The 24,075-nt window shown below is 35.4% G+C and overlaps 2 protein-coding genes across 3 annotated transcripts; one reads left to right on the top strand and one right to left on the bottom strand.

Annotated features, from left to right (window-relative positions):
• Positions 1-1,022: 1,022 nt before the first annotated feature.
• hpn (hepsin) lies at positions 1,023-18,532 on the bottom strand. Of its 2 annotated transcripts, none has more exons than XM_065298791.2 (13): positions 18,342-18,532; positions 17,709-17,820; positions 14,041-14,142; positions 13,872-13,913; positions 12,051-12,180; positions 11,547-11,663; positions 10,183-10,223; positions 9,936-10,101; positions 8,572-8,768; positions 6,292-6,387; positions 4,722-4,864; positions 3,648-3,812; positions 1,023-3,572 (listed from the first exon to the last, which is right to left on the bottom strand). In XM_065298791.2, the coding sequence occupies exons 2-13, from the start codon at positions 17,725-17,727 to the stop codon at positions 3,519-3,521; spliced, it is 1,272 nt and encodes a 423-aa protein (XP_065154863.1). In that variant the 5' UTR covers positions 17,728-17,820; positions 18,342-18,532; the 3' UTR covers positions 1,023-3,518. The 2 variants fall into 2 exon arrangements, with proteins under 2 accessions (XP_065154863.1, XP_065154864.1); XM_065298792.2 differs by having other exon boundaries at positions 14,041-14,133.
• Positions 18,533-20,180: 1,648 nt separating this feature from the next.
• Positions 20,181-23,920, top strand: LOC135717713 (myelin-associated glycoprotein). The gene is made up of 4 exons (XM_065239898.1): positions 20,181-20,291; positions 20,962-21,345; positions 22,615-22,723; positions 22,812-23,920. The coding sequence occupies exons 1-4, from the start codon at positions 20,243-20,245 to the stop codon at positions 22,834-22,836; spliced, it is 567 nt and encodes a 188-aa protein (XP_065095970.1). The 5' UTR covers positions 20,181-20,242; the 3' UTR covers positions 22,837-23,920.
• The last annotated feature ends 155 nt before the right edge of the window (positions 23,921-24,075 follow it).

The raw sequence follows: 24,075 nt of genomic DNA, 5'->3' as shown, positions 1-24,075 counted from the left end.
TTCTAACAAGTGCATGAGGACACTTGGTTATACCATAGTAAATTTAACACGCTATTTGTTGTACAAGCCCATGAGAAAGATCAAAGCTGAAGGAGGAAGCGTGGAAAATTATCCTTTAGATTGTTTTATTCCTTAAGAAAACAAAGTTGTCCACAAAGTTGCTTTGTTTTCGCTGTTTGTTTGTTTATTTTATTACAAAATTAAGGCTTCATTTCATTTAAAGTCAAATATTAAAGGTGCAAACTTTAAATTCTAGGCAGATTAATATATTTGCAAAAGTCATTTGTACAAACATTCAACTAGTTCCATGAACATAAACAGAACAAAAATGTGTGGCCCTGGATCACAAAACCAGTCATAAGTCACATGGGTATACTTGTAGCAATAGCCACATTGAATGGGACAAAATATTAATATTTATTTTGACTTTTCAGATTTTTTCATCAATGAAAAGCTTATAATGTCTAAATCTCAATAAAAAATGACCCTTACTGGTTTTGTGCTCCAGGGTTACATATATAGTGTAATATACAGCTTTGGTCTGTATATCTACTATATATGCAAGGAATAATTGATGACGGGCTGTTGAATTATTCGAAAATAATGCACACCCAAGGTGGTAATGCGGCACGAATATTTAAAGGACCAGAGTCAAATATTCTGATAAATAGCATGGTTACCAAAGACATTGCTCTGGTGCTTATTTTAACGGTACATTCACACGGGGCGTAAGCGTTAACGCTTAATGGAAAGCTTGTCTGAAGCGTGGCCAACAGCCAATCACAGTGGCTTCAATACATGCTCCGGTCTTCCATAAACATAATTGGCTGGCTCAGTCTATGTTATTTGCATAAGGCGATCTGATTGGCTGACGCACTTCTCAAAAAGTTGAGAAATGTTCAACTTCTGCCGCGAGCAATGACGCGACGCTGACAGATCCACAATTTAGTTCGGCAACGCATGATGTCACCATTGAAAGTGAATGGGAAGCGTTAACGCTGACGCACCGTGTGAATGCATCGTAACGGTACATTCACACGGGGCGTAAGCGTTAACGCTTAACAGAAGGCTTGTCTGAAGCGTGGCCAACAGTGGCCGCTACACATGCTCCGTTCTTCCATAAACGTAATTGGCTGGCTCTGCCTAGGTTATTTGCATGAGGCGATCTGATTGGCTGACGTACGCGTTGCAGCTTGAAAAGTTGAGAAATGTTCAACTTCTGCCGCGAGCAACGGCACTGACGCGGCGCTGACGGATCCACAATTCAGTTTGGCAACGCATGACATCACCCATTAAAAGTGAATGGGAAGCGTTAACGCTGACACCCCGTGTGAATGCGCCATAAGACATTTGACAGGTAAAACATATTTAAGGAACATTTCTCAACCAATCAGAAAAAAGCATTCAACAGCCCTTCGGCACTGAAAAAAATCTCTGGTTGCAAATGATTGAATTAAGTTTTCTTAAAATTATTTTTCTTAAAAAAAAAAAATGTTAGATCTACGTAATTTAATTATGTACACCAGTTCAACATTGAATCAAGTTTTCTTAAAATGAAATTAATTTTAATTAAAGTTAATTGCATTTTAAGAAAACCTTATTTAATTATGTGCAACCGATGTCCAGAAGGTTTTTTTCAGCGTATAAATATATTACCAGCCCTTTGGTATATAAGCAAAGTTTTAAACCTTGGTTGACTTACTGTAGTCCTGTTCATATGTTAGGCCTACTAAATAAAGCTATAGTGAGGGTAGAAAAAGTCAGATCAATATAGCAGCTTGAAATAAAATTAGACATAAAACCAAATTAAACTGTGCATTTCATTGTAAAGAAGCGATATATTTACAACAACATATTGTAAGCAACAATACTGACTGCAACAGCATTACTCAGTGAGTTTATCCATACTTTGGTTTGTATCTTTATATTACTGCTTGTTATTACATCAATACCTTACTTTATACTTTCAAGACCATAAAATAACAAACACACATCAAGGAGGAAAATCTCATAGTTTTTAAACATTGTCATTGCTTTGGCCATAGTCCCAGTGTTGTTGATAAAATCTTAAAATGTACTTTTAGAAGTACAGTGATGGCACATTTCACAAAATCCTGTATTTTTCCTAGATATTCATAAGAAATAATGTCTTTCAAGCTCTTGCACTAAAGATTTGCCCTTATATTATATAAGTTTATGTACACTATTCCCCCTACACCTTATAAAAATTATAGATAAGAGAATCTGAACGTGAATGTAAACGTGGTTCAAAAAGATTTTGTTTTATTAACCATGGTTTGGTACAATGATACCCAAAGCCAAACCATGGTTTTTGGTGTACTGATTACCATTCGCAAAACTGTAGTTTTACTGCAGTAACCATGGTTTTGTGGCAAGAATATGGTAATTCGTGGGAACCATGGTTTAACTGTAGTAACCATTTTTTTTTTTTTTTTTTTTTTTTAGGGGACATATCATAAAATCTGACTTTTTCCATGTTCGATAGTTATTAATGGGTCCATGGTGCTTATATCAACCTAGAAAATGTAAAAAAAGATCAACTTAGTAACTTAGTATTGGTAAACCATTCTCTGCAAGCATGTGAAAAAATAGGTCATTAAAATTTGTCTCCGCTTGTGATGTCAGAAGGGTATCTTATTATAATAATGCCACCCCTTAATCTGCACTATCCAACCACAGCACTGCTATTTAATGCAAAGATCAGCTCATTTGCATTTTAAAGGACACACCCAAAAAAGCACATTTTGCTCACACCTACAAAGTGGCAATTTTAACATGTTATAATAAATTATCTATATGATATTTTGAGCTAAAACTTCACATACGTACTCTGGGGACACCAAAGATTTATTTGGCATCTTAAAAAAGTCTTGTGAAATGTCCGCTTTTACTGCAGTAAAACCATGGTTAATTTCGTAAGGGTAGTAAACTAAATTTAGGTAAAAATACTGCATTTCAGTTAAAGTTTTATATTAATGTGATATTATTAATTGTGTGTGATTTGTAATAAACTATGTTTTTCACGGCCATCAGGTGTTAAATTATGATTATCTGTAAAATGCATATTTGTTAATACATGTTTGAAATCAATGACATACTTTATAACAGTCACTTGCAATACAATTAGTTCACAAAGCTCAAATTTTAAAAATGAGCTGTAGATATGTATAAGCTATGTATGTTTTTGTTTGTTTGTTTGTTATTTTAAGGTTGAGCATTGCATATCTGATTATAGTACAAGCATTCTTCATGGAAATTAACAATTCATATACTGTATGTAACGTGCTATACAGCATTCAAATCTGTTCTGGTCTCTTCAGGTCAGATATTGCGAAAACACATTCTACGTTTGTCCTCGAAACAGGTTGATCAACACAGAACATCTGACCTCAGTCTGATCAACACAAGACGAGACGTCCGATCTCAGAGCAACAAATCTGACCTCAACTGGGAATTTATCAGTCTCACGAAGAACATTTTCCATTTTTCCTAAATGGTTATGGAGTAACAGCGCGGGCCATTTTGTGCACTCCTGGTGAATTCTCATACATCTGTGGGGAGAAAATGACAAAGTTTGCTTTATGATACGCAAGGAACATTCGGTAACAGAAAGGACATTCGGTTACCCTCATGGCTGCAGATATCCACGGCAGAAAGCGAGACACGCGGGTGTACACGCCGGGCTTTTTGGCCATGGCACAGCCGGTACCCCAGCTCACGACCCCCATCAGACGATACCGACTGGTTTTGGAGAGAACATCAGCTGCTACGAACGGACCACCGCTGTCTCCCTGACATCATATGAGAGAAATGATCCATAAGCTCATGAGAGACATCCCAGTTTGCTTTTACAGAGACTTTGGCTGTAAAATTATTATTTTGCATTGACACTTTTCATGCTTGGAGTGTGTTCAACTGGAGCTACAACACAAAGATCCTCAAGAACTTATAACGTGTACCAGCATTTTTAGATGAATCACATTATTTATAACAAACTTTCATTAGAATATAAAACATGCACCAAGTGCAATACGAATGGACTCTCAGAAATAAAGCTACAAGAAGGTACAAGTTGTCCCTGGGGCGGTTCCCATTCAAAAAGTACACTTTTGTATGTTAAAGGTGCATATTGGTACCTCAAAGAGGCACACTGGTACCTTAAAGGTGCATACTGGTACCTCAAATTAACATATCTGTACCAAAATGTTTAATCTTAAATAAAGTATTTGATAACAGACAAAAACAAACGTATGAGAGACAATAAAGCATCAAAAAATACTAAATCAAAGCCGTAGTCAAATATCTCAAATTAAAATCATTGATTATTTTAAAATATTCAAATATATTCAAATGCATACATTGTGAGTGTAGCAAGACTGACTTGTTGACATCTTTTTCGCTTTCTTTTTTTTTTTGCACAATTTTCCACAGTGAAAGCAAGTTCTCTAACTGGTGGATTTATAAAAATCATTTTAAATAATTTAAAATAAAACTTTTTATTATATATGCTTATGGTAGGTCTGTCTTAAATGTTTTATATTTTTTGTCTTTAGGAATAAAACGAGAAGGATTTTTGACTTTAAAGATCCTACTGTGGTGATCTCTAGCAACATGTATAAGGTTTAAATGTCACCCTCTGGTGGCCATCGGGCATTGTGATGCTGCCAGGCTGTTTGGATGATGATATCATGATACAGTACCTGACATGAGTCGGTTCCTCCCTTCTCATAGCCCGCACAGAACATGGTGGTTGTGATCTGGTTGTCATAGTAATCTGGACCGTTGCACACAGCATCACTGATGATGGGAACGTGAGCTTCCTGTAGGACGTTAGCTTGAGTACCTATACGGGAATATATTTATTATTAAAGAAACTTCTTTACCATGTTTTCATCCACAATGTATTTATTTATCAATGGGGGGCTTGGGGTTTCTGGCATGTCAATCAAGGCAGATGCTTGGTATAAGTTTTCAAAAGAATAAATTTAGCTTACATTCATACATTTGGTGGATGCTTTAATTCAAAGCGACTTTTGGTACGTTTAAAAAGTATATATTTGATCTTTATGTGTAATTCCGAACCCATGACCTTGGTGTTGCTGTAAATTCACATTTAGCCGGTTTATAAGGTCACGTGCTTGTCGGGCAAAACTACATTTCCCATAAATCTCTGGTACTGTAGATGAATGGTAAATGGTTAGGTAGAAATATATACATAATGCATTAATTACATACACACTGTGCATGATTTGCTCTTTATTTTAGTATCTATTAATTATTTGTCATGATTTTAGCCTGCAAATTACTACAAGCTGTCGACTTTCACAGGTAATAATTGTAACACGCCCCGTCAGTGTTTACAAACAAACAGGTTGTGTGTTTACATTAAATACTCTTATTGGAAGCATAGAAGGTAAGTGCATTAAAAACCACGCATCCTTGACACTTGTACTCTGTATTACTCCATTGTTTATGTTATTATACAGTATGATATACTGTAAGAATGATGTACTGTACAGTAGTAGATTTAAACTTCACCAACAGGTATTACACAGGTGAGATATAACTATACAAGGTCCCAATATAAAAGGATGATTTAGACAACTGTACAGCCAGCTTGCCTATTATAAATGCATGTAATGTGTGTACTTTAGTTTACAAGTTATTAAATTATTATCTGTGATAATCGGCAGCAGGCCTTATATACGTAACGGCTCGTGACTTCTCATCCGAGTGTCATGTGTGTTGCTCGTGTTTTCAAAATATGTGTTTGTTGCATCATGTGAACCATGTGCATCACGTGTTTTGTCAAAATAAGTGCCTGCTGCACAACCGTTTATGATAAAAGAAACGCTCACAAAATACACGCAAGACACTCCCTTAACAGTAAACTTTGATTACACATGAGAGTATCTGGCAAACGCGAACGTCTCTTTTATCATAAACCCTTTAGACGCGTCTGCAGCAAGCACTTATTTTGACAAGACACGTGATGCACATGGGTTCACTCGACGCACTGAACACATATTTTGAAATTACGAACCACACACATGATGGACTATATACTTCACATCGAGCGCCCTCGAAAAAAGAAGTCACGGGCCGCCACTGCTATATATGTGGTATGATTAAGCACAACATAGGTCAATAACACAAAGGTCAAAAGACAGAATGAGACAGATAGACAAATATTGATAGACTATGTGATTATAAATACTAAAACATTCAATGACTTTACTTTCACACAAACATTAATGTTCTGTTACTAACCATAATACTCCACGTTACCCCAGCCGGTTACTGTGCCCATCTGTCCATCCACCAGACGCTGGCCGTAGCTTGGAAGACAAACTGGCTGAATGTAATCTAACACACAATAAAAGTGATGAAGTCATAAGAAAGAACAAATCTTCTTGGTCACTCATTTATTTGATATTGGTTATGTGTATCCTTTTGAACACATTTGTGACCGTGGACCACAAAGCCAGTCATACGTACCATGGGTATATTTGTAGCAATAGCCAACAATACATTGTATGGCTCACTTTTTTTTCCATGAAGATATTTTATAAATTCCCTACCATAAATATATATAAAAAAATATTAAACATTAGTAATAGCTACACTACAACATATGTGCTGACTTACACTGCAAAAAATTTCTTTCTTGGTATTTTTGTCTTGTTTTTAGTAGAAATATCTAAAAATTCTTTAATCAAGATGTATTTTCTTGATGAGCAATTTCCAATGAAATACCATAAATATACAATTTAAGTTAATGTGTGCTTAAAATAAGCAAACATGTTTGCCAATGGGGTGAGTAAATTTTTCTTGAATTAGGTGTTTACGAAAAAAAAAAAACTTATTTTAATATTTTTTCTTCACCCTATTTGCAAATATTGTTGCTTGTTTTAAGCACAAATTGACTTAAACTGTATATTTTTTGTCTAAAAACTAGACTTATTTTTTTCAGTCATTTGCTCATCAAGAAACTACATCTTGATTTAAGAATTTTTAGATATTTATACTAAAAACAAGACAAAAATAATAAGTAAGAAAAATTTTTTTTTTTTGCAGTTTATGACTCCTTTTGTGGTCCAGGGACACATTTGACCGATTTTTAATTTAGACATTTTCTTCAAAATTTAACACAACACAGGTTACAAAATCTCAGTTGAATTATGAATGTAGGCTACTACCATGACATAACACTAGAGGGAAACATTTTTGGAAGATTTTTTTCTGAATCTTACACTCCACACTAATGTAATATATTGAACAATTCATATACCTTCAAACATTTTCCCCACATACTCATTTACAGTTACAAAAAGCTGTATATTTAAAGAAACGCTGTGTACTTCTGGAAATTTCTGTCTGTATTGTCTTTTGTTTTCAGTCAAGAAGCCGTGGAAAAAGAGACGCTTTGTTCTCAGTACTCGCAACCTGAAACCAAAAGGAGGTTTCACCAGTCACCACTACTTTAATAAAAACAGCCCAAAAATGTGCTGCCAGTTTAACTCCTTGTGTCTCAAAGTCACAGATACATCTCTCGGTTCCACTTTGTTTTACAATATGTGCACCTGCAATGTACTCACCCAACCAAACATTACATGTAACTACATATACAGTACTAGGTTAAGTGCTAGTACTTTGTATTTACACAGTTAATAGAATAGGATTGTAAGTGCCACCTCTATCTCTTACATGAATAAATAATGACCACCTTTCTTAAATGTAAACCATATAGGAAAATCATATAGGAAGCCATATAAAGGAAAACGATAATATATATTTGTCAAAATTGAATTGTTTCTATGGCTATGAAAACAACTTAAAGGGGACATTTCATAAGACTTTTTTAAGATGTCAAATAAATCTTTGGTGTCTCCAGAGTACGTATGTGAAGTTTTAGCTCAAAATACCATATCAATAATTTACTACAACATGTTAAAATTGCCACTTTGTAAGTGTGAGCAAAAATGTGCCGCTTTTGGCGTGTCCTTTAAAATGAAAGTTGAGCCAAGTTTCAATGACCTATTTGTTCACATGTTTGCAAAAAATGGTTTACCAAAACTAAGTTACTGGGTTGATCTTTTTCACATTTTAGAGGTTGAAAGAAGCACTGGGGACCCAATTATAGCACTTAAACATGGAAAAAGTCAGAATTTCATGATATGTCCCCTTTAAAGACCCAGTGCAGCGTTGGTTTGATACGTTGATGTAATTTTCACTGAAACAGGAAGTTAGGGTGGGACATTTTAAGTGTCTCCTCCCCCTTTTTTATAATAGCCAATAGTGTTTAGTTCACCTCACAGACGAGATTCTGAGGAGAAGCTGAAAGGTAGAAAGATGTCATAGAAATCATAAATCTATTTAGGCAAAAGTGAGAGACCGTAAGTCTTCTAAATGTGAATGTTTTGTATACTTGAGCGGACACATTCACACTAAAAGCCAAAAAACTTCATTTTGCTTTCATGTAGACTTAATAATCACCATTTAATAACATAAATCTCACAATTTAATTCATGTCTCAGTGTAAAAACTCACCTGTAAACTGCAAAGGTTTTGTCAGCGCCACGACCGCAATATCTCGACTGTTGTCGTCAATGTTGGCGTCGACGAAGGGCAGGTAGCTGCTGTGGTAGACGACTGTTTTTACCTCAGCGATCACAATGTTCTTGCGGACCGGGGTGTTATAGATAGACCCCATCATAACCCGCCAGCGTGGAACATGACGATACCTCCTGAGGCACAAAAGACGATAAAATGAATTCAAAACTCGCCAGAAATCATTTACTCTTTCTGATGTCATTCCAAACCTGATTACTTCTAGACAGACACAATCAATGTGAAGCTATGTCCTACAAAAATTTCTTTACATTTCTCTAAATGTAAACATTTCCAAAAGCACACAAAATGTTTTTTTTGTGAAAGCCCACAAGAGAAAGGTTCTGAAATGTGTCTTTAAACCTTACTTTATTTTGGAGACCCATTTTAAATAGCTCAAAAACCTTTTTGTGTCAGGTTAAATTTCAATAAAAAATTTTAAGCAAGATGTGATGCACCTTACATCATGTAGAGTGGTGTAAAAAAAACGAATAAAATAAACAAATAAAAAAACTAATCGGAATAAAACACTTACTATAGTTTATTTTATTTTATTTATTTTCATCAACATACAAATCCCCTGTAATTCCCATATTAACCACCAGGGTTCAAGAAACCCAGTTTGGGAAACCCTGCACTAATCCTATCCTTAAAGGGACACTCCACTTTTTTTTGAAAATATACTCATTTTCCAGCTCCCCTAGAGTTAAACATTTGATTTTTAGCATTTTGTAATCCATTCAGCTGATCTCCAGGTCTGGCGCTAGATTGATTAGACCATTAGCATTATGCTCAAAAATAAGAGTTTCTTTCTATTTAAAACTTAACTCTTCTGTAGTTCATCATGAATTAAGGCCGATGGAAATTAAGATATCGTTTTTTTAGGCCGATATGACGAGGAACAATACTCTCATTCTGGCGTAATAATCAAGGACTTCGCTGCCGTAACATGGCTACACGAGTGCCCGAAAATAGTCCCCTGCTATTGAAAGTTACCAAGAGGACTTTCAGCGGCAGCTCAAGTCGGACAAAATTTCTAGCCGAATTTCAAGTCGAATACACCTATTCTCTCTTTACTTCCGGTCACGGGGTATGGTAGGTGGACGTGGCCCAAAAAAGATTGCAGCGATTAGCATATAGCAACATGACCCAACTTTAAACGATCCAATCTATTCTCAATGGACGAATTCAAGTCAAGTTTTACTTGGATATACGTCACAACAGAAAAACAACAAGATATAATAGTTGGCATGAATGTTAAATGTGTGTATGTTTGTATGTGTGTGTGTGTGCATGTCACTCACTCTGGAAAGCAGTGTGCTGCACTGACAATCCAGCGGTCTGAAATGATGGTACCACCACACTGATGAACGGCATCATACTGCAAGCTAACCTGCCACGGCCACGAACCCTGACGGGCATCTTCTCCCCCTACGATCCGTTCCTCGGGCAGCATACGACGACCACAGTCTACAGACAGAATAAATCAGTCAATCGTCCTAGAAATAGATATATTTAATGCACTACACATTGACTTTAATGGCAACTTACCCTGACAAATCACCTCTAGAATCTGTCCTTTGTCACATTTACTGAAACAGAAAGTTTTAGTTAGTGTTTTGAAAGTGACCTATTGTACCAGTGCATTCAGTGGGTAGTGAACACAACACTAGTTTTGACTGTTCATAATGCAACTTGAAGATTTTATTCACTGTCTCAATATAATGTAATGTTTGCAGCACCAAGCTGAATTTTCAAGTCTATTTGTTTGAGCAACAACAGTGATGGCGAGAGTCTGGGGCAGGGCTGTATTTACATCCCATTTACATTTCTGCATTTGGCAGACGCTTTTATCCAAAGTGACTTAAAGTGCATTGACGGTACACATTTATTCAGTAAGTGTGTTTTTGAGTTCTGTTGTGCTGTGAACACAATGCTCGAGCAGTTGAGCTGGAGTTTGTTTCAAAATAGAAAAGTGGAAAGTGTTTGCAACTTATACGTTTTTACTTTAAAGGGGATATTTAACAAGACTTTGTAACGTTTTGTGTGTGTCCTTTAAAATGCAAATGAGCTGATCTCTGCACTAAATGCCAGTGCTGTGGTTGGATAGTGCAGATTAAGGGCGGTATTATCCCAGTCTCACCCCATTTCGTCAATATTTGACGACACTTGACCATTCGTCATATGTTGACGTGAAGGGTATACCTTTCGCGTCATTTTTTGACGAACTGGGGACTTCAATACTATTACATCCGTTGCATTCTCTTTCCTATTTTATTACCATTTGCGCGTCGGTTTAGGGTTAGATTTACATAATGACATCCCTACCCAAACCTAACTCTAACCCCAACGCCAGGTGACAACTGTTTCTAACCCCAACGCCAGGTGACAACTGTTTAATTTCGCGTACACTGTTTAATTTCGCGTACACTGTTTAATTTTGCGTAATCTAACCCTAAACCGACGCGCGAATGGTAATAAAATAGGAAAGAGAATGCAACGGACGTAATAGTATTGAAGTCCCCAGTTCGTCAAAAAATGACGCGAAAGGTATACCCTTCACGTCAACATATGACGAATGGTCAAGTGTCGTCAAATATTGACGAAATGGGGTGAGACTGTGTTACCTTCTGACATCACAAGGGGAGCCAAATTTCAATTACCTATTTTTTCACATGCTTGCAGAGAATGGTTTACCAAAACTAAGTTACTGGTTTGATATTTTTCACATTTTCTAAGTTGATAGAAGCACTGGGGACACAATTAATCACTTAAACATGGAAAAGGTCATGATATTGCATTTAAGATCAACATTTTATCAGTATGTTTTTTTTTGCAATTTTGTCTGATGCTACTGGTGCACAGCTTTCACCTTCTGATCTTTAGTTCAATTTGTATACAAATGTGTATCTTACCAAGGATACAGGGCTGTTTTTATCTTCTTCCCGTAAGTTAATTCAGCCTCTTTGACACAGAAAAAATCCTGGTCTCCGTTACTTTCGGGAGCACACGTTACTGAGACATTTACTGCTCTGAATGAAAAGGGAAATTCAAATCAAGACCTCTATAAAACAGTTCCTGTCCGAGCTATTGCTCTAGAAAAATTTATGCTAAATAGCACTAAAAGCTCGTAATCATAGGGTAACCATTTTTGCGCTATATAGTACCTATAAAGCACCTATGATGAAGAACCATTCGGTGGTGACATAACTATAACACCACAATATGGTTCTACACAGGAACTACACGGGTACTACATAGGTGTTATATGGCACTTAAAATGGTTCCCCTATGATTACGAGCAGGTGAACCATTTTTTGTGCTACTTAGCACCATTTTTTTAGAGTGTATTGTCTGTATGGAAAGCATGCAAAGTCATTTTCTTTTATTCTTTTGTCTTTTTCTTAAAGGTTTGTTACCTGACGAAGCCCATTTCCTCACAGGTGATGTTGGCGATGAGTGGGTTGGCATTGGATGAGCAGACGTATCTCCATCTTCTCTGAGTCGAGTCAAACACCCTCAGTCTCTGATCTGCTGCACTCACCTGCACTGCAGGACACATCAGATATGTTTGGAATGGGATACAAATACGCAAAATATGCAAAATTTAAGTTGTGGAGGACGAATTAAATGTTTGTAAATACAAACAAATTATATGTGCTCATGAATGCCTAAACATAAAATGAAATGTATAGATTCATATATTTTTATTTACATAAGCAGTACTAAATATATTTATATATGAAGACTTTGGTTCCAAAACGCATAAACGGCATTTAAAAAAAATTAACACCAAAATCGGTATGGTATCTGGTCATTATTAAAAAGTCAACTCTTTATTTAACGCAAAATCTGATATCCGCTGTGTTATTCTGTCATCTTTTCTCCCTTTTTTCCCAAAACGCGATAAACACCAGTCCTCCTTTTCTGCAGAATGCAATAAATCTGCTCAACCAATCACAGCGCACCATTCCACTCATTGTAAACAACAATGGCGACACTTTGAATACACTCGGTATCCACAAACGAACAAAAACAAATAATATTTTGATGGCATTGATAAACCTGTGGTGGTTTTCTGTGACGGGGAAGAAATGTACGGCAACAAAATCGAATAATTTACGCAAGAGGTACTCTGACAGCATCAAGCTTCTGTCGTGCTAACACATTGATCCCAGCGGATCTTATGAAAAACGTTCCATTATTTTACTCAAAGTCAACGAAAATCGTGCAGGACCAAAACATTTTACAGCTGATTGCTGGTAAAAAAGTTCCCAAAAAGTCCCAAGGATGACAGCAGCAATGACAGTGTTCTTAATATGACAAAGTAAGTGTTTTCATTAATGCCATTAATGTTTGTTTTTTTAATCAGTGTATAGCACTAGTCAACAAAATAAATATAACATGGCAAAGATAAATGCACATTGATTCAATAGATTTATAGCATTTTGAAAAAAAAATCTTGTCATGGATTTATTGCATTTTGATATTTAAAAATCAAATTATGGATTTGAATTTTTAATGCTATTATAATTTAAAGATGCTATGTGAAAGTTTGTAACACTTTCTATACACAATATATACACAATAGTTTAGAAATCCACAGATAACACACACCCTAGTTAAAGGGTTAGTTCCCGAAAAAATAAAAATTTGTCATTATTTACTCGCCCTAAATTTGTTACAAACATACATTTCTTTGTTCTGATAAAAACAAAAGAACATATGTTGAGCAATTTTTTTAATCAAACCGTTTTTGGGCACCATTGACTTCCATTCTTCTTTCCTACTATGGAAGTCAATGGTGCTTCTGTTTCCTGTTTGATTACAAATATATTATTTTGAGTTTATACAAGTTGTAACAAAGTCAGTGTGAGTAAATGATGACAGAATTTTCATTTTTGGGTGACCTATCCCTTTAAGAAAGAGGATGTGAACATCTAAGCTCCATAATACAACCAGCAGACTGCAACACAAAGAAAGATATTTTGAGGAATGTTTGTATAAACAGTTTGTGAGTCCCATTCACTTCCATAGTATTCTTTTTTCCTACTATGGAAGTGAATGGGGCTCATGAATAGTTTCATTACAAACATTGCTCAAAATATCTTCCTTTGTGTTCATCAGAACAAAGAAATGTATACAGGTTTGTAACAACATGGGTGTGAGTAAATAATGACAGGGAGAACTATCCCTTTAATTACATTTACATGTTATTCAATTTAAATATTAATGCTTACCATCATATAATCCTGTATCTTCTGTTGTTTTTACATATGTGACTGAAAAACAAACAGACAACACAAAATGTATAGAGTCTTTGCGATAGTAAGCAACTGCCATATTTCCATTTATCAGCCTTTTTATAATATTAGTAAATGCTTCTGAAAGCAATGCAGAAAGTCTCACCGAGGGCCCAGATGGCGGCTCCCAGTCCTCCCAGTATAATCACTACTAAAGCCACAGCGGCAATCATCCGACACGGACTGAGGATGCTCATCCCTGGACTCCCTGTACAGAAACCAGCAACACCGTCACGACAGGACCTGTGTTTGTCTAATAATATTATAGTTTGCACATTTAAACCAGGAAAGTGAAATAACGTGAACCTCGTGAAATAAAAACCAGTGAGTAAACACATAAACCATGACAGAGAAAGCTGATGAAAAGAACACAACGCTGAACAGGATCAATACTCCAAAGTCCTCAATTTCTTACCGCTAAAGTAAACCTAGGACATAATGCCAGTGTCATGATCATCTCTATCTCTCTACACACATACAGTACACACAAACTAGTGTCTGAATAAATATAAAATACACCTCCATTAAGTCTTCGTCTAAGCAAGGGCAACATTTGAGAAACAAAATTGACTTCCGGGTATGAGAACAAAAGAAGCCCATTAAATAAATAAAAAATGCAGGCCACTGAAGACTCAAACCTGCATTTTTAAAGAAGCATCACATACTATACCTTTACTGATACCAAAATAAATTATATCAACTGGCAAGACTCATGTTTCAACCCCTGCTTGGGTCAAACATTTTTTCTAGGTCAATTTAAACCAACCATGGGTTAAAACAACACAACATTTTTCAGAGTGCAATTTCCCAAAGTGAATGAATACGTTACCAGGTCCATATAAAATTTGCCATGAATCTCATGTGGATATAAACTTTGATGTGTTGAATGAAACTGACAGCATTATTAAACTATAAGATACGATAAACAAACACACAAGGGGCAGACCATGTGCAAAAATTTGTGAATGGCATATGCAAAAATATGTATACATTTTAGACAGAAGACCAGGTGTGACGATTAACAGTAAGTCCATACATGCTTAGAAGACGACTGTAAAGACCATGTGTTTGATAAGACAAAAGCAAACACACACACACACACACAACCACACGACCTAATGCACAACCATTTTGATTATTGGCAACTATTCACATGGCCTGGGTCAGCATTGGGTTTAGTGAGCAGGTCAGGTCATGGAGTCATGAAGTGCACACAGAAAAACAAAACATGATGTTTCTTCTTCCATAAATGCACATACAAAAATTTAAATACATGTTAAATGTTATTTTCTTCATTTGTTGGGTATTAATGCATGTGGTTTGTGCATTTTAAAAAGTATGTTGTCACACAAAAAAACTTGTGTGCACTTTTAGTCACATCCATAACGCATACCTCACCTAAAATAGAGAACTCGTATAGACTGATATTTTTCTGATGTTTGGACATCAGGGGTTTAGAAAAAATAAATAAACAGATGGTTCAATATATTGGTAATAAATGCATTCTCTGTAAATTTATATTTCAAGTTTTGACTGCAAATGTCACATTCATGTGTCTGTCAAATGCAGAATTGTAGATACAATTTTGTTGAGGTGCACGTTTTGGTATGAAATACACTAAACACAACTATGTAAGAAACTGGTTGCCTGGACCAGCCGTCATAAGACAACAATTCACAAAAGTATAACATCCTGACCGAATCTCATCCTGACTCATCTGACAAACGTGTGTTCAGCCTTTAATGGCTACATTGGAGGTCAGATCAAAACTGAAAGACTATAAAGTTTTTGTTTGCCTTCTCAAGTGTCATTCCTGAGGATTTCACTGCCTCAGTCTTTAGAGCACCTCTCATGACCTTTTTGACCAGAGAACAAGTAGTACTTTTGTTTGAGAAGGGGTGTGTATCAGAGAGAGAGAGAGAGAGAGAGAGAAAGACAGAGAGAGAGAGACACAGAGAGAGAGAGAGAGAGAGAGAGAGAGAGAGAGAGAGAGAGAGAGAGAGGGGGGGGGGTCTTCATGGTACACTGCCCACCCCTCTCTCTCCTTAAGATGTTGATACCGGTCTGATAAAATTTCTACGGCCAAAATTTAAACAATACAACCCCCCGTACATACAGTAAGGTTGATACAAAAGCATACAATTTATACGTGGACATTCAAGATGTTGAAAAGTCGATCTACAAGTCAAAAATGGTGTTACACACAACACAGAAACAAAATAATGTAGCCTAGCGATTCCACAATGTTCCTAATCGTCTTAATAAAATGTGTCCACTGTAAATCATTTCTCTAAACTCAAAGATTTATTATTTTGGAGGAACAAGACCGCCACGTAATAGAGCACATATAAAGGGGCTTGTTACATAGTCCATAATAAACATGTATATCATAACATTAATGTTCAACAAGTGCTTTGTGCTGTCATGATTACTAGCAGTGTATGAACTAAATGATTGCCAGCGATTGACACATCAAGTATTTCGGTAAAACAATGACTCAAAATATCTTAAGTACAGCCCATCTTTTAGTGATTTTATGATTTCAATACTTTAACAGGAAAAACTTCTTTCTCTTTAAACTCATTCAAGAGGTCATATGCATCCTCCAATAACTATTCCTTTATCACACTGCACATGTAAAACACAGTTTAGATGTAGAAACCTTCAATTTGATACAATGCAAGAAGTGTGTTTATAGAAAGACTCAATATTAAGAGTATTTTAAAAAAACAATCACAGTATAAACTCTTCGAAATTAAGGTGCTTCGAAACATCTCATGGCAAGTCGTGTTATAATCACAAAATATCTGATTAATTTTTTTGTGTTCATGGACACGATTTTCCAAGTTTTTCATGCCATTGAGCACGAATATCTTTCATCAGTGTCAAGAAGAATTTCTATAAATATTTTTGCGTGTTCATGGCACGACTTTCTTTTTCGGAATTTTATGTATTTTTTCCTCATTGTTTTTCCTATTTTTAAATCATTGTCGGTTGGGGTTAGAATTGGGGTTTGGATTAGAATGGAATTTTATGTATTGGTTAACATGTTTTTCTTCCGATTTTACAACTATTTTCAATTGGGGCTAGAGTTGGGGTTAGGATGTCTGAAATGTAACAAAAAGTGATTCTAACCCCAAGCGACAATGATAAAAAAAATTGGAAAAAATAATGAGAAAACAAAACATAAAATGACACGAAAAAGAAAGTTGTGCCACAAACATGAAAAACTATTTATAGAAATTTATGTTGACTGACACGAAAAAGACATTCGTGCTCAATGGCATGAAAAAAAGTCCATAGCGATCCATAAAGAACCATTTTTGGTTCCTGTAATAAGCATTCAGCCAAAGGTTCTTCTTTCATACATTTTTATAATAGTCCAAATAACCTTTTTCACAACAAATAACCATTTATGAAACATAAATGTTCTTCAGAGATTAAAGAAATGGTTCCTTGAAAAGCACCTTTATTTTAAAGAGTGTAGGTCTGCTTAACTGAACTGCATCAAGTTCACATCAAATCACATCATTTCAATTTAAGCTAGAACTCTTTTACTCATCTATTCATCAACATGTATAAACAGCTGTGTGACCACTCCACGTCATGTCATGTTTAAAACCATTTGGCCTTGTCAAAGTATTACACAGTTCCAGGTGACCAAAACAAATGGAGTACAAATGAACTCAGCATATCACGGGCAAGCTCAGTTAATGTTTAACACGAGTCGTCTGATGTCAAAAAATGAAGAGAAATGTCTGTCTCAGTACTCACCGATCTTCTTCTCTTTCATCTCGATCCAAAATGAGATAAAAAACAGCAAAATGATTTCCAGTGGCTCCTCTTAAAAACTTGAATCTTGAATCTGACTGGCCTTCTTTCTGACCTGATAATGTTGGAAAAAGGAAAAACAGTTTATAAAGAATATGGTCATGGACAAAGATGGGTTAAGCAAGTTAAATAAACCAAAGGGCAAACTGAGTAAAGAATTTACCAGGTCACCGCTAAGGGCTGTTATAATTAATATGAATAATCTGTATTTATAATAAAGATGCTTATTTTACTTTTAATTGTTTGTCATTTTATTGTTTCAAAATAAAAATAAAAATGAACTTTATACCACTTCACACTTAAATATAAACAGAAAAGTTAAAAGGCAATCAACATTTTCATGAAATAAAAACAAAAATCTGTCATATATTACAATCCAGACGATGTGTAAAACATCTAAACAAACAAATTTAACCAAATGAGCTTTCTTACAGTTAGTCTGAAGATGACGATATCATAACTTAGTTTAAAACAGGTTATAAAGTATACTTTTTTATGATGCAAGGTACAGAATCAACAGCTTTTATTGTTTACATTGTTTATTTAAATTTTAAACGAATAACATCTAAAGTTTACCTTCCCACTGTAGCTTCTTAGAAACAAAGAGATGCTAAAGTAGCTCAGGCTTTTCCTCCAAATATTCGTGTTGACATTTCTTCTTTCTTGGAGACTTTTTTATTTTCCAGTTAAATGTCGCTTTTCTCCGGTAATCAGACAGTTGCTCACCTCTTTTCTCTCTCTCTCTCTCTCTCTCTCTCTCTCTCTCTCTCTCTCTCTCTCTCTCTCTCTCTATCTGTCTGCTGTGTGCGCGCGGCAACCTCCTTTTCCGGTCAGAGAGCGCTGGGCTGCAGGTGCGAGCAGGTGCGCGCGCGCGCTGGAGGTACATCTGTGTGGGCGCGCAGCTCTTGAGATGAAGCACATTATGATCTGAAATAAAATCACCTACAGCGTATATGCATTATTAGAGAATATGTGACAGGTATATACATTTTGAAATGTTACATCAATTAACAGAAGGCTTAAACCACAATTTAATAAACACAAAAATATAGCCTATATTTATAAAATGCATTGATTTTGAAAAAAGTTCCATGAATAACATAAAATAACTTTTATAAATTTTTTACACATTTTTCTAATCATTCTTTTCAATCAGTATTTGTTAACTGTATTATTTTAATTATTTTATTCATTCTTTTCAATTTATTTATTTCGCTAAGACAAATATTTATGCATTATTTGTTGAAATGAATAAATCGGTTATTTTAGTTAAACATGGTGTGGTGATATAGAACAGGAACTACTTAGGTGTGCTTTCCTATTGAAAATAATGCGCACCTTTATATGTTTGTCAACCAATCAGAATAAAGCATTTAACATAACACACAAGACAACACAAGACACAGAGAGGCGTCATGCCCATTGAAACTGAGGGGCACGTTCCCCCTCGGTTTTTTGAGCCAAGGAGATTTATATGCAACCTCTAAATCAAGGAAGCGTCCATTAATCTGTTACATTCTTCTAATCTGTTTAATATGCACAATATTATAAATTCTGTGCTGCATCCTTATCACTTTCTTAGTTTTTTGCCGTTTTGATAGTGTTTTGATCATGTTACATTACATTATTCTGGCGGCAGGCGCTGCAGTCAGCGCAGCCGCATACGTCAGCGTCTGAGCGCGCTCACGAGCTTTGCTGTTGCATTTGGCTATCTGAGGAATTAAAACGTGTAAGAAACGCTCAAAACATTTCCAAACCCCAGTATGGTAATGTGCAGTTAACCTCCTCTGTGTAGAAAATGTATGGTTTAAAATTTGACCGTCTCAACGTTATATTAGTAGAGATTTCTAGATTCATCAACTTGGTACAAAACCAAAGTTCGCCAGAGTTCACGGGGGCGCGGAATCACACATGCGCACATATGAGGTAAAATTTGAATACCGGTAAAAAATCTTTAATAATTTTATCTAAACATATAAAAACCATTATGCATTAAACTCAATCAACTTTACAGGATAATGCAGTTGTTAATTAAACAAGTCATTAAACAAAACGTAAATAAACAAAATATGCCATTTCAGATGTTAATAGGATGCCAATATGTCATTATTCCGATTGAATAATATTTGATATAAAAGTTAGTCAACACTTTTATTTTGGAAGTTTTTGCATGAAAGCAGGGGTGTTCAGATTGTTAGAAATGTAAGTGCCATGGAAAAGACCGAAAGCTGTATAATATTTCATTTGATGTCTGTGTATACACAAATTTCTGTGAGCTGTGCACACTTTGCCCCCTTAAAAAAATTGGTAACCATGTGTATGTACTGTAACACTCATGGAGAAACACAAGAAGAAACACAGAATACAGGAAATAATGACATAATAACGACAAAAGTAGAAAGAGGAATAAAAACTAGACTGTGAACTAAAGTGTGATATTTTCACATCATCCATACACAGACACACTTGAAGTAGAAATGGTTGCAAACCTCCTTCCAGGCATTTGGATCCTTATGTCTTTATCAGGTAAGATTACATCTTAACATACTAAAATACTACTAAAGATCTCAGTTAGGTTTCAATTAAATATTTGCCTCATGCGTTTGTTCTTAGAATTCTTAAAAAAATTACAAATGAGAAAATTGATGAAATACAGTAAAGAGTATAGAATTAATATAGCTAGAATAACTGTATTTACATTAATAATAGCTGTATTTACATTAAGCATTAACAAATATAAAAATGTATGTTGTAAAATATATTGTGGATTGTTAGCCCATGTTCCTAACCAGTTGTTGTTAAAGGGATAGTTCACCCAAAATCATTTTCTCATCCTCCTGTTGTTCTAAACCTTTATGAATTTATTTTTTCTGATGAACACAAAAGAAGATATTTTGATAAATGATGGTAAGCACACAGCTGATAGTAACCATTGAATTCCATAGTAGGAAAACAAATATACAATGGAATTCAATGGGAACTGTCAAGTGCTTACCATCATTAATCAAAAGATTTCTTCATCATTTATCACAATATGTCCATAATATTTGTTTTCCTACGATGGAAGTCAATGAGGATGAGACAATTATGAGACAATTTTTATTTTTGACTGAACTATTCCTTTAAGAGAGAGTCTTTTATAGCATACATACATTTTTCTCTTATTAGAAGATTTCTCTGTATGCATCTATTGTAGGTATTTTGGCTGCTGATTGGATGGTCCGTGTCCCTAAAGACCCAGTCTATGCTTATGTCAAGTCATCTGTCGTTCTGCCTTGCACCTTTGACTACCCCGAGAGGTCAGATCAGGGAACAGCACTCACAGTTTTATCAAAGATGTGGTGTTTAAATCAAAGCCACTGCATTACTCCAAGATATGTGTACCACAGTGAAGGAATATTCCCTGAACTCTCATACCAGGGCCGGGTGAAGTTCCTAGGACAGAAGGGGAGTAAAAACTGCTCTCTAGAGATATCTGATCTGAGGTCAGAGGACAGTGGCGTGTACGTCTTTCGATTCATCACAAATCACACAAAAGAGAAACTCCCGGGACAGAAAGGAGTGACACTTCATGTCATCCGTAAGATACAAACTCATCAATGTATTATGCAGTACAACATGTTACAATCTTATGCTGATCTAGACTGTTGAGACTAACATTTCTAATCCACTTAAAAAAATGCATAGTGTTATTGTAGCATTCATATAACTGAACTTTCCCACAAAATGAAATTAATTTAATAACTCAGTTTTATAAAAAAAAAAAAAAAAACGGGAAATTGGTGCAACAAACAAAACAAAAAGCACATTATCTCTTATATGTTTTGCAATGCTGTCTGCAATGCAAGTCAGTACTAGTGAAACTTCGGCTTCCTTTTTTAGACACAAAAAACGTCATTTCTTTGCAAGTGGACATTTTTTCCGAAACCTATTTTTTGCAGGAATTTATTTTTAAAATGTCCCTTATACTTCCTTTAACAGTGACTAAACTATAACAATAACATTTTCCGTCTCATATTAAAATGATGAACTTACATGAGAGATTATTTGGGACTAAAACTGGAAACAGTGCGTGTGCATATTTAAAAAGGCATTAAAGTATACGTACATGCAAATTATAGCTTTTATAATTCATAGTTATTATGAAACAGACTGCAATGTTGTGTGTTTGCTATTGACATTTGTCTAGTTTTTCTACAGTATTTATAGTAAAAATATTTTTTATACTTACACAATATGTTTGTATATCTCTGTATATGAAGAGTTTAGATGCAAAACCTTTAAAGTGTATCTGACATGTTTTCTTGTAATTTAGTTTTTTTTTTGAGTGTCATAAGTGTTGCTTGCGTTTTCAAAATATGTGTTTGTTGCATCATGTGAACCATATATGCATCACGTGTTTTGTCAAAATAAGTGCGTGCTGCACACGCGTCAAAACCATTTATGATAAAAGAGTCACGTTCACAAAATACACGCAAGAAACTCCCTTAACAGTAAACTCTGATTATGTAGGAGATTATGCGAGAATCTGGCAACCGCGAGCGTCACTTTTATCATAAACCCTTTGGATGCATCTGCAGCAGGCATTTATTTTGACAAGAAACGTGATGAACATTGAATCCCTCGATGTGCAGAACACATATTTTAAAATTACGAACCTCACACATGATGGGCTACATGCATGCATGTTGTGACGAACTTTGCATGGAGCGCACTCGAAAAAAGAATGAGAGCATTCGGTTAATACCACTATCTCACTTTTGATGGAGGTGACGTTTAGAGGCTTTTGCATCTGAGCTTCATATACTTATAGACATATCTCTAATCTGTGTTATCCTTGTTTTTGAAGTCTTAGCAGCTGCATCTTCATCGTCATCACTTGCTATTATAATTGTGTTTGGAGTTATTTTCATCTTCACAATATCTGGCATTCTAATATGCATTAAATGCAGGGCAAGGTAAGCAACGCTCTTCAAAAATACACTTTCAGCGATTCTTTTCTTATTCCTTTTACGGAAATTTATGGAATACCGTTTTGTCTTTCAGGAGATCGATGTCAAGATCACTTTAAACAATACACAGCTCCATTCACTTACCACAGAGGATTAATAAAAAGATCAGAGAGTATTATGGGATCAACACACATCTGTATGAATGGTTCTGCTTTTCCTCGTTGCTTATTTTATCAATATTTTATGTCTTGAACATTATTTATCTATTTAATGTTTATCTTCTGCACATAACAGTATAATCCCACTTTGATATATTGTTAGTTCTGGTATTGTTTATTCTGTTTGGTATTATTTTTACGCAAGCAATAAGGTACAAGAGGTTGTGCTATATTTTGAATATAGTCACAGCTGACTGGCATTATTAGCCAGCGAAAGACAAATGAAAAGTATGATGCAAGATGATAAACTTTTTTAATTGAATATATATAAAAAATTAGGTCTTCAAGTTTAATTTCCGTACCATACCTGCATACCTTTTGTTTTCAGCATAAATCTAATAAACACATTATTAACTGTACATGTAGGTTTACTGTATTTGCTAGGGGAGTAATAAAAATGTTTAAAACATAAAAATGTTTCCAATGTGATCTGAGACTTTTCACCATGTATACATGCAGTCAAACTAAGATTTTTTTCAGACACCTTCAACTTGGATAGCAGGTTCAGGTGTGTTTCATTAAGGTTGGAGGCAGTAACGGCCGGTGCCGTCTTTTTTCAAGGGCGCTCGATGCGAAGTTCATCACAACATGTATGTAGCCCGTCATGTGTGTGCTTCCTTTTTTCAAAATATGTGTTCTGCGCGTCAAGAGATCGTGTGTGCAAAACAGCCGTCTTTAAACCTCTCTCACTGTACGACAGGACCACCGATTAAGATCCACGATCACAGAAATCGCCACTACTGTTTCACGATGGCAATCTTTTGTCTGGGACAGCCAAAAATTGTGCAGTGTATCCCGGGCTTTAGACTGTCTCACAAATATATTACAGTAGATTATATAGCTGTAAAATGTAAGTACACAATTAGATAATACCGATTTGAGTCAACCAGTTACAAAGCAATGCTTAATTTTGTTCAGTCTGTGGTGTAACGCCCCATTCAGACAGCCGGCGACCAGCAGTAGCAGAGCGACGCGATCTCATTCATTTTAAAGGGATAGTTGGGCCAAAAATGATATTAAACCCATGATTTACTCACCCCCAAGCTGTCCGAGTTGCATATGTCCATCATTTTTCAGACAAACACATTTTCAGATATTTTAGAAAATGTTTTAGATCTTTCAGTTGATTAAATGTAATGT

This window comes from Paramisgurnus dabryanus, chromosome 13 (genome assembly GCF_030506205.2).
Source record: "Paramisgurnus dabryanus chromosome 13, PD_genome_1.1, whole genome shotgun sequence".
In the NCBI taxonomy this organism is placed as follows: Eukaryota; Metazoa; Chordata; class Actinopteri; order Cypriniformes; family Cobitidae; genus Paramisgurnus; species Paramisgurnus dabryanus.
Note: the sequence above shows the minus strand (reverse complement) of the source record. Positions and strands in the feature narration are given on the sequence as shown.